A 12,427-nucleotide genomic window follows, 5' to 3' on the forward strand; every position below is an offset into this window, starting at 1 on the left:
AACAGAATGTATCTTGTGCCCAGGGAACTGACACATATCTGGGTATCATTAGTATACTGATAACAACATAGCTCAAACTATTGGACCTTCCCCAGTGGTTTGATATAGATGTTAAATGCATGGGATAAGCAGCCCCTGAAGTAACCCTAAAGATACACTACACCAAGAAACAGATACCAGGTGTTTCTAAAAGTATTTTTAAGTTTTATTAAGATTTGCTATTGTAACAGAATTTTGCAAGTCAGAATGTGCTTGTCCTTCTATCTGCATGTGAATTTGGAATACTTTTGCCACTTCACTCTGCCCCTGTCAAACCTCAACCTGGGCTTCTGCAATGTTTATTTGCTTGTTGCCTCTATCCAATCTTCCCCATCAAGATCACCCTTTTACTCTCCACAGATATCCCATATATCAGAGGCCACTGGGTTGACCATTCTCTTCCCATAACTGCAGATCATCTTCTTAGGAAGAAGAGCCACTGTAAAGCAGTGTTTCATCTTCCCAATCCTCAAAGATAAGTTACTAAATAACTATGGTCAATGGTATCAAATTCCACAAAACATCTAAAAGGAGCAGGAGAGGTGTATCAATTCCATCCAGATTCCCAAAGGAGAAGTTTGGAGAGTGTCCAATAGTAATTTAGGAACAAAGGATCCAGAGATGGCATTTTTAGAGAATGTACCACAATCTACTGCTTGACTGTAGGCAACTCCCCCCACACAGAGATTGCTTATCAATCTCATGGTTCGAAGTGGCCACTTCCTCATTCACTCCTCACAAAAAACAGGGATCTGAAGTATTTATATATGGCAGAAGACCTTACCCCTTCAACTTCCTTGGAGTTCACCCATACAAAGAGAATCATAATATGGGAGGGCAGTGCCCTAGTCACTCCCCAAATTCTAATGAGTCAACATTATGGCACTTCTCTGTCAGCATAGTATTATGCAAACTGATTTTAGCAGCTGACTAAAATGACTCCTCTCCAAAAGGGAGTCTTAAACCTAAACAAGACTGCAGGACAAGTAACTGATGCAATAACAGTGAGCCTACTTTACCACTCTTATCAGCTAATGTGAGCATATAACCATGTTTACTCAGTTATGGTTTTTGTCTTTTTCTCCTGAGTCTTCTCCAGGCATCATTTCTGGCAGATTTGCTGGGGGAGGGAGGGATGTTTCTGTCAATCGTGGTGCCAACTAGGATCCACCTTCAGAAAGAGGCTGCTCGGGAACTGTTGAGTTCAGTACCCAGCTTTTCCCCTGTAGCAGGGGTTTACCAGGCACTGACTAATTGGAATTTTTAAATCTTATTACATTTCATCTACTAATTTGGTATGGCATAGTAAAATGTAGCATATACCGAATACATTAAAATGATGAGGACACAAGTGACCGGAGTACACAGTGGCATTTTATTAGTGCTTAACATGCAGCAACCACTGGGACAAAATCTAAAATTTAGGATTACAATTTTGATTTTTAAAAAGTGTTGAAGACTACAAATGCAACAAAACTGATGGTTCATGCATTTTCACATTCTACACACATAGGCACAACTTACATCATGACTTTCCATTTTGTGGAGAAAAATCGTCGTTCAACAAAACAGCTGAACTTTTCTTTGTGCAAGACCTTTTTGGGGATTTAATATATGGCTATACAGGTTTATGCATTTTATCACACTAATACATAAAAACTGGAATCATCCATGCTGAATGAATTGGATACATCATTCATGATAAACTGAAATATATGTACTTGAGATTCTTTTGATACTTGGTTTAGAAGATTTAGTTGGGCTGACAATCTTTTAGGGTGTGATAGTGTTACAGTTGTAAAATTATTTTTAAAATTTAAAAAAAGATAAAGTGCTATAGCAGTTGCATACTAAAAACTTTTAATAACAGTAATGAAATCTAGAACTATATTGGAAATCATAAAAGGGAAATCGGGAAGATATCTCATGTTTAGAAATAGTTTAATGGAATTAATACTGCCTTTTTCTTCCTATCAATGCTGTGGCCTTTCTTCAGTTGCTTTTAAATCAGGAGGAAATTAACATATTTAAAACATGTTTTCAAATACATATATTTGCATTCCTAACACTCTACAAATGTACAACTTGTGCACAGGCCTTTGGATAGATAGCCATTTTACATTATTAATAATATTCAGTGCAGCAATAACGTTAAGATATACATTTGATTTCTTTTAAGAATCTGAGCAAAAGTCATTAAAGTCATTAAAATGCTTAACAAAGAGTATTACTCCAATTGAAAAAGCCTTCAAAATACAGGCAATGTTTTCATAGCTGGACCATTACAAATAGCCCTTGATTTAAGGCGAACAACAATAGATTAGCCAACTATAATTTATGGATAATTCCATATTCAGTGAAAAATGGTAATTAAGCTCAAATTAATGTTCATGCAAGGTATCACAAGAGTGTGTGAAATATATGCTTTTCCAATATTACCCATCAGGTAATCTCAATAGATGTAATTTGATTTTAAACAATGCTTCAGAATTTATTTTGTATGGAACATTTTGGAGACAGCATTCTATTTTAAACAAATTGATGAATTTTATGCTTTGCAGAGAATAATAAGCTCTGAAAACACATTAATACTGGCTGTGATTTCACCAACATCGTATTTAAAGCAAAATTGCCTTCTATACTGTTAAAAAAATATAGACGCAACAATTATGCTTTCAAAGGCAGTCCCTGCTAATTTATATTATAGCTGATGCTTTGTGCTTGCTTCTGTAAAACATTTATAAAAGGAAGCCCTGTACCTCATTTGAAGTTTCAGTTATTATGTACCTAAAGAAATTGATATTTAAGAAGTTGATCACAAAGGAGTATTTAAATTATATTAATAAATATATAAGCCATTTAATATATAAATTATAGAGTTGCTATTTATATACATCGCATTTAATATATTTTATGATGTCTTTTAATATACCTGCGTTTTGTGATTTTTATAATTAACTATTGTAAATTTAAAGTATCTTTTAATTCACTTTTGTGTCAAGCAGAAATTAAAAGAAGTAGAGAATTTAAGCAAAACAAAAAACAAAAACCTTCATAAAGCTTAACTTTAATTCTAAGAATTAAACACTATACACTCCAGTCTGTTGATATTTCCCATTAAGATTAACCAAGTTAATTTGAAAACTTAAAAAGTTTTAAAAAGTTAAATATTAAGAATTCCAACATATAAAGTGGTTTACATTCATCTGGTATATTTGAAGAACACATGTAGGAAGGACCTAATGAATTTAATATAATGGAATCTCAGATTAAATGTCATTGGCTCAAGATTTTAAATAATATAAGTGGAAGGCATTAAATGTGTTACTATGCAACATCTGTAAGCTTTCATTCACCAACTGATTTTTAAAATATATTCTATACAAACTATGAAAATAAAGACCTATTTTAAATGCACAAGTTAACATTAACAAATAAAGCATAGCATAGGATTTGTACCTTATTGGAATTATAGAGGAAAAATGTATGCAAACTATCTCCACTTAATAGGTTTTACTTGTTTATTCCAAACTGTATCGAAAAATAAACCAAAGTCTAATAATCCAAATGGGATCTCTGTTCATGGCACATATGCTGCTTAATGTGGGTAGGGAAATTTAAAAATACAAGGAATACTTGCTCCTTCTGATAATACGCTAACCTATTTTAGTTACAAAAGGGTTTTAATTAGTAATACATAATAAAAAAACAAAACTTTCTGAATTGAAATTATTATTACTTTGGAAAAGGAAAAATAGTTTCCATTCTTCTTCATAGAAATCCTTAATATGTTTGTGTATGAAAAAAATGTTCATTACACAATCAAGAAGAAAATTGAACAAAAACATCATTTCATTCTTCCCAACACTGCATCCTCCTTATGTCTAAGCCTATTCGCACTTACAAGCAATCATTCTGCCTGAATTTTTATAAAATAAAGGAATAACTTTTTGATGACAATATAGTAAACAATATTTTCTGTATGGCAATATTTTCCATTAGAATTGCATTTACCACTTTGAAATAGTTGCATAACAATGCACATAAATTTATTTAGTCGGAGACATGCTGAGTCAAATATGCCCATCGTTCTTTAATAGAGGACAATATTTGACTGTGACACAGAATACAGTACTGAAATAATTGCAATCTATTTTAAAAAATAATTTCCTATATTGAAGAAAACAAGCAAGTTAATCTCAATTTATTGTCTCAAATATTGCAGAACCCAAATGATGCATATGTTTATGCATATGCATATGTGTATACAGACAAACCCTCTAAACACACATGAATAGCTGACATATGAATAGTTAGACTCCTATGTTCCTGTCAGCTTTTGTCCCCATACTTCTAATAGTCTAAACAAATGAGGTATTATCCACTAGTTTCTTTTGCTTTATTTCTCGCTTTTTAAATATGCATGTGAATGCTTAAATCAATGGCATGCTGTATTTTGTATATTAAGCTCTGGTCCATCCATGCAGATTATGGAATTTGCCATTTGAAAAGCTCACATTTCTTCAAGAGCACAAATGTAATTGTTTCAAGCTCTACACTAAGGATCAATACTGTCCATCTCCTCAGGCAAAAATGTATTATCACCTCATTTACGGTAGTAGTGATTCCTAAAGTACATCACGTTTTCCTTCAGATCTGCAAGACACATTCTGACTGTGCACATTCATTCTGGCAGCATGCTGCAAAACTCCAAAGTGTTTGATTGAAGTGCAAAATAAATATTCAAGTATGTATATTAAATGACTATTGTACAGGATAATCCAAACTAAGCATAATATTTTGAAAATAAAGCATACCTGGATGCACATGTTCAAGGTAAAGGAATGTTTTGCAGCAAAAGGAGTTTACATTTCACCTTATAAAACCTGGAGTTTATATACAGATTCAAGAACTAATACTAACTTAAATTTGGAGTCAAATGCTTTCAGGACAAAGCATGAATATGAAATTTACAATATCAAAACACTGGACTAAGTGATCCATTATCTTAATTAATACCAAGGAGTGTTGGCATTTGCTTAGGTTTTTGAAAATTTGCCAGCTCGCCGAGAAGGTTCATATGGCACTCGTAGAATACTTGGAGTTTCTTCCATTACTCGTACTAAAAGATTGTCAATATAATCCTCAAGTTCACGAATGTGGGTATCTTTTTTCTTCAATTGTTCTTTGTGTTTCATCAACTCTTGTAAGACCTCTTCATAAGTAAGATTACGATATCCTGTTGCAGCATCAAAAGGATTTCCATCCTAGAATAAAGATATTTCTTTAAGATGACAGAACTAGAAGCATTGTCTTAATAGAAAAATGTGAGTCAGGGGTTTCACAAAAGTTTCTCTATGTAATTCATAATGCCATATGCATTATAGAAGCACGTTTAAATAAAGAGCAAAGAAATGCACTTCTGACAAACACCTCTGCATAGATACTGCAAATACATTCATACTCTATTTTATCACAATTTTTACAGAGTTAATAATCAAATGTGGCTTCCCACATTATTTTGCCTGTTGGAAGCCACTGAGAAGGTAACAAATGGTGATCATGTGAAGTCTGCAAACATCATAAACATGTGCAATTGACCAGTGGTAAAGTTTGTTCACATGACTGTGGGGATACTGCAACGTTCTTAAGTGCGAAAGCCAGCCATTTTCCAGTGCTGTCATAAGTTGTTAAACAGGATGTAATCTGGGTCAGTCTTCATTCATGAGTTGTTAAATAAATGGTCATAAATTAAGGATTACTTGTATTTAACCCAGTTTCTCCATGTCACTTCATGTAATTTCAGCATTGATCTTACTCTATCATAGAACATCCTACATAGCACTGTACATGGTGATGTACAATGGTCACAAATTCCATGAATTAATGAATAATTAGAACCCCATTTCTAAAGAAATGCAGAGAGCATTTAGTAAATGTGCCCTATGTGTCGTATGGATGGTAAAAACCAAGGATACTTATATTACTACCATGTGGAAGCTGCAGGTAATATTTCTGCATCTGTTCTGACCTGGGATGCCCCAAAAAGTACAAAGCAGATACCGGTCCCGACAAAATCCCTTTTATTAAACTTAAGTGAATTCCTCTCATTCACATTCAGCAAAGGCCTGGTAAACAGTCTTTCAAAGGTGAAGTTATGACCACAGACCTTATCTAGCTTGGAAATCTGCCATGTAAATATTTTCCAAATGCAGTGCTGTGCAAGGAAGGACTTGGCACAGAATCTCTGAGATTCACAGACACTCCTGAAATGAACTAATGAACCAACAAATTGTTTCCTGCAAAAGCCCACACCCCCTTTCATTCCTCTCTTATTTCCTATGGGAGGGTCCATTCATCATCTACCTGTGACTTTACACCCAAGTCAACCCTGATTTCTTAGCTGTTCTTTTCTTCTGGCAGCTCTGCGCATGTGCACACTGGGGACAGCTCCAGCTGTTCCTCTGTCTCACTGCTGTTTAGCTCTGAAGACAACTGACAACTACCAGATGGCCTTGGCCCCATCTTGCCTCTGACACAGAGCCTTCGTCCGAGCCTTCCCAGTCTCTAGGACTGGCCCATGTTCCTCCCCAACCTCCTCACTGTTCGACTCTGCTGCCAGCTCAGCTGGCGGGCCACAACAACATCACAGCCAATTTTAACCATACAATTTCAGAATTATTCACTATATGTGTCTTTCTGTGTACAAATTTCCATGCAAGCAACATATGCAATTTTATAACTGACGCAAGCACAAACAAATCAGGAATGCTATTGCATTTATTCCTCACTAGAAGTTGTAATGGTGTTTATAGGTAACAGGAGGCAACAACAGTTTCATACATTTTATCAAATCAGCCACTGGACATCAAGAATTATAAGATTTGGTATATTTCTATTGTTTCTATCAAACTTGCTATTCCAAAGAAATTCTGTTTAAATCAAGTTCTGATTTGTATTTATATATCCCATTGTACAATTGGTCAATGGTATGGAAAAAAACTAGCAAATCTAGACAGCATACTTAAAAGCTGAGACATCACCCTGCCAACAAAAGTGTGCATAGTCAAGTCTATGGTTTTCCTAGTTGCAAGGTAAGGCTATGAAAGTTGAATCATAAGAAAGGCTGAGCACCAAAGAATTGAGGCCTTTGAACTATGGTGCTGGAGAAGACTCTTGCAAGTCCCTTGGAGTACAAGGCAATCAAACCGGTCAATCCTAGGGGACATCAACCCTGACTGCTCTTTAGAAGGCCAGATCCTGAAGATGAAACTCAAATACTTTGGCCACCTATTGAGAAGGAAAGACTAACTGGAGAAGAGCCTAATGCTGGGAAAGATTGAGGGCACAAGAAGAATGGGACGACAGAGAATGAGGTGGCTGGATGGCGTCACTGAAACAGTAGGCATGAGCTTAAATGGACTCCAGGGGATGATAGAGGACGGGAAGGCCTGGAAGAACATTGTCCATGGGGTCGTGATGGGTCTTCACAACTAACAACAAATGGAAAAACCTAGCCCTAATATAAGAAAACAAGCAAAAAGAACGGACTGTAGTTTCTGCTATCAATTAAGGATCTAGGGCAACCATTATGACTATGAAGTACTGGAATGATCAGGCTAATTATATTCATAAGCCAGGAAAAGAACAGCTATATCCTTCTATGTAGATAGAAACCCTTAGCTGCAACAACCTGCAGACTTGAGCCTGAAAAGGGGAAAAGTGAAAGAAACAGGAACAATTAATTGCCATTCAAGAAAGAATTAGAGGAATGAAGATTAGGCTTGCCCAGCTGGTCACAAATCCTGGGTATAGTTTATTACTTTGTTCTGGCATCGAAGAACTGATCTCATCCACTCCCTTTGCTTGTATATCTTGCTTTTTTTTTAGTTTGTAAACCTGATGACGGGGCCTCTCTCTCTCTCTCTTTTGTTATATGTGAATAGCTAGTTAATTGAAAATTGGGACACAAATACTCACACAAAAGCAACAAATAAATAAATATCACAACCCAGGGAATTCTGGGTAAATCCTGCAACTATCAGAATGGTTCAGCTGATTAATTCTGGCAGAACTTCAATAAGAAAGTTGCAGGAAAATATAAATACTAAGGAATTTACAGAACATCCTTTTTTCCATCTCTCACTGTTGGTCTGCACCAAAAGCAGGAGCAGATTGTAATTGAGATCTAAGTGAAAGAGGCCTCCATCTGGGATCCACAGTACAGTGTTATTAAGTGAACATTTCTCTGGACTATTTCCCACTTTCCTGGCAGATGATGATGCAAGGCAACTAGTCTATATTTGAAAAGAACCCAATATGATTAAAATGGATAATAGACATGACTCAAAAACATTTCTTGGTTGCTTCCCAACAGTGAGATAATGCTACATGATTCTTTTTAATGAATTCAGGCTCTATTTTAAGATTTGCTCATATCTATCACTTTCTATATTTAAACAGCAAGTTAGGGCTAATTCACATCCACAGAAACCACACTACCATCAAACAATCTGCAACTGAATGAATGAAATTGAAAGCATTACTGCATATATGAGATAAAATCTATATAAAAATGCTCTCTCTTGCTTATTTATCTAGATGACAATTAATACATCCAAATCATCATCTAGTGTTGAGCTAATCAAATATAACTATCAATGAATTCTTCTGCCTTTTTGAAATTATTTACACTAATAGACAGATACATACATATAGGTATAGATTTAAAATGGCATTGAAAAGTAAGTGAAATGTTTAGAGGTGCATAATTACTTTCTAAGATAAAAAACAAGAACATTTGCAAGATTCCAGATATGCATCTGAAGTATTTAGACTGCTACCTGATGAATGAATATGACTGGAAAATGTCCATGCAGTTTGAAAAAAAGGAAACATCTCTGACCAAACCACCTTAATGCCTGTTCTATACATCATTACAATCTTATAACATGTTCTAATTCTGTAATCTAACGAAAGAATGTGCAAATTCTCCCTTGTTCCATTTTGCATACCTTATCTGTACAATTTTATACACCAACCTGTGCTTATCCTGGTAATATAGGGAATGGAACTGTTTATTCAAGACATATCTAAACATTGAAGTTTAAACTGCTTTTCTTTTGCAACTAAATCTTAAAGGTACAAAGATGTATGGTACTTCTAAAGCATTGTTTGTCTAAGCTCTGTACATTTTCTAGTCCTACCAGAGTTTTAATAGAAAAATCAGAATATTTGCAAGATTTACATTTCAGTGGACTAATGACTATGAGTATATATGTTTCTCTTCCAGATTGACCAAAGTGACTATAATATCTAAATTTAAGGATAGAGTTAAATTGTCAATATTGCAATGCAACACTTAGTAAAAAATAGAATATCTGAAATTTGTCTTATATGGCTGCTAGTCATATACATATTTTTAATGGAAGAATAAAAGATGCTTGTGTAAGTTTTTAAATATTTAATTTTAATACTAATTTGTATATTGTTATAATGATTATTTTATATGTGCGTTGTTTATATTCAATTATTATATGCTGCCCAGAGAAATTGTTTGAAAGGCTATCTAAATTTGATTAAATAATAAATAAATGAAAAACTATTGATTATGCATAGATTATTTCATTTACTGTGCATATGTGTTTGCATATGTTCCTGTGTATCCATTCAAAATTAAGCTCCATTGTATCAATATAATTAAATTTGAATAAAGAAAAAAAATTAAACTGACTAAAACATTGCACTGAAAACAGATTATTATACACTGCTTTTCAAATGAAATGGTAATTTTTGTTATCTGCAAATAAAAAAATTTTATGCTGTCAGCATAAAAGCAAATTCCTCAACTTGTCTACTAGGTAAAAACCAGAATTTCTGCTATGAATGTGAGATATTTAACTACTTATCATATAGCCTTTAAATTATATTTTCAATGCTGGTAACAATTGGGAAGCTTTTTGTTTATATCTGAGTACGATAATAAAAAATAATACCAAAACTCACTTGTGATTTAGGGAGCTAAACTACATCAAATGTACAATACTTCAGTTTCAATCTCATTAAAATATGCAGGTGGAAATTTGAGATAAAACTAACTAGAATGGGTGAGTGAGGGAGACAATATAAATGCTGCAAATCAGTGAAGTATTAATTTTTTTCGAGCTCCTGATCGATCGTTAATGGAAAATAATAAGAGTGCTTTACTTATGTTTATATCTCATCTGCTTTTAGAAATCATCTCAAAATAGTGTCTATAATATCCTGCGACTTTATAAATACTTATGACTGGGAGAAGTTTACAATATCATAGACATAGGTTCCAAAATCTAAAAGAAATAGTGATCCATAATTTTTGTCTCTCTGAATTATATGCAATAATTATTTATGTATATATTCATTCGCACTTTAAAAAAAATGTTCATATTTCAGATAATAATTTTTTTTGTTTCCAACTTTGTAACAGTTGGCAGAAGAGATATCATTTTAATTATATACCGCAGATGGTTGAATATATTACATTTTGTTCATTTCTGATCATTTAGATCAAAACATATGCATAGTTGCAAGTAAAACAACTATGTCAATGCAACTAATGTAGTGATTGAGATCTGCATGATTTTACTATCTTAAATGGAAACACATGTTCAGTAAATGAGAACAAATTAACTAAAAATAAATATTCTATGCCATTTCCCAACAATACTGATATCAAATTCAATAAAGAATAGGAGAAAACCCCACAGTTTCAAGCTAGCAAGCATGTAGAGAAAGTCTGATAATCAAGTCTTATTTGGGTACAAACTGATAGCTGCTGCTGGAAAAAGCAAAGATAATATTTGAACTTGGCATTCTTTGATCATTTGTTTATTCTAATGAGGAGCTTTGTTTTGGGAATATAATTGAAACCACTTTCACAACTCTTGTTTTACTTTTCCATCCTCTTTTGGGGTTTTTAATTGGGCTTCCTTTTCAATGGGCTACCTCTCATTTAGTCACAGATGATAGCACTAACGGAACAAAACAAATATAAAAGACCATTTCCCAGAGGAAACTACAATGTAAGTCATCGAAAGAACACTATTTAAATTACTTCAAACTTATTTGTTAAGTTTAATATTTAATAGTTAAGTTGCAATATTTGAATTCTTACAATAGTTATGTTTTAAATTTCCTGAAAAGTGCCTTCTAGATATTGTACTCCCATAATTTGGACTTCAAAAGTAAAATAGTTTTTTTTTAAAATTTGTTATATTGTTCTGAATAATAATATAGAAGCACAAACATAAAAAGCTTTGAAATATTGGGTAAATAATAACATTTGTTATACAGGCACTTGGCAACCTGCTCACATTTACAAATACAAGGCATGTTTCAACTTCCTTTGCCATCTATCCAGCCTCCCAATCTCGGACTTCAGTCAGTCTGCTGTCTTCTTCCTCCCATTGCTGATAAGATGCAAATGCACAGGATGACAAGGGCAGTGAGGCTGGCAGAGTGCAAGAAGGTCAAAAGAGCAGAAATGTTGGAGACAGAGAAGGGATGAGTTGATGAGTTAAAGCAGAAGTGTGCTAGCAGGGTAGGAGAAGTGTGAAAGCCTTGCCTAACAATAGCAGAGTCATGGCTTAGTAACAGCAATAGGGACTACCAAAACTGTTGTCACTAATTTTTGCCCTATTACCACACCACTTAAGAGAGGGAAATTCCACTTTCAATTGGGTTGCATAGTGAGTACTATCTGAATTTCTTTAACAGTAAGTCTAAATTACATTTTCTTTTTTCATTCTGGCTTGTCGCTGTTGCTCTTTGTATCCTACTGGGAGTCTTTAATGATTGAGTTTATTTTTAATAAATAAATAAATGTTTCTTGATTATCATCTTGTAATATTTATTAATCAATCTAGAATTCACATTTGGATTAACTTTCCTAAACCACTTAAAAAGACCCATAGGACTTGGATTTAGCGAATAATAATTGAGTATATTATCTTCGAATAAACAAAAAGCAAAAGGATGAAAAGGGATTAGGGAACTTAGGTTCAAAAGTGCTCATGCATTGTCATCTTCCAGTATTTCTGCTACCTTTCAATATATTTCCTTCTTAAAATATGTATCCCAATGAATTTAATGAATAAAAGTTAATATTTCCATCAAACTCACAAGGTTATGTGAAGAAGTATTATGTATCTAGTCACCCAATTAAAAATATATAACCAAGGTGAAAAACAACAGGTAATATAGTTGAGAATGTATGATTCAATATAAATAGAGGCCGAGAAGGGTTAATCTCTTCAGATTAGAAAGCAAGAAACTGGGGAGAAATATACAGCAACATACATAAAGTTAGATAATTTTTCTTTAACATAGAGTAAGGATAGACAGCTATGAC

General features: G+C 33.7%; 1 protein-coding gene across 2 annotated transcripts in view; it reads right to left on the reverse strand.

Annotated features, from left to right (window-relative positions):
• Window positions 1-1,394: 1,394 nt before the first annotated feature.
• RAB11FIP2 (RAB11 family interacting protein 2) overlaps window positions 1,395-12,427 on the reverse strand; it is a 37,588-nt gene continuing 26,555 nt past the window's right edge. Inside the window, exon 5 of one of the 2 annotated variants that reach the window (XM_081955443.1) lies at window positions 1,395-5,306. In XM_081955443.1, coding sequence (XP_081811569.1) covers window positions 5,079-5,306 — 228 coding nt within the window. In that variant the 3' untranslated portion in view covers window positions 1,395-5,078. The remainder of the gene's footprint in view (window positions 5,307-12,427) is intronic. The other variant, XM_081955444.1, reaches the window with a different exon arrangement.

The sequence above is a fragment of the Natrix helvetica genome (assembly GCF_964273705.1).
Source record: "Natrix helvetica genome assembly, chromosome: 5".
NCBI lineage: Eukaryota > Metazoa > Chordata > Lepidosauria > Squamata > Natricidae > Natrix > Natrix helvetica.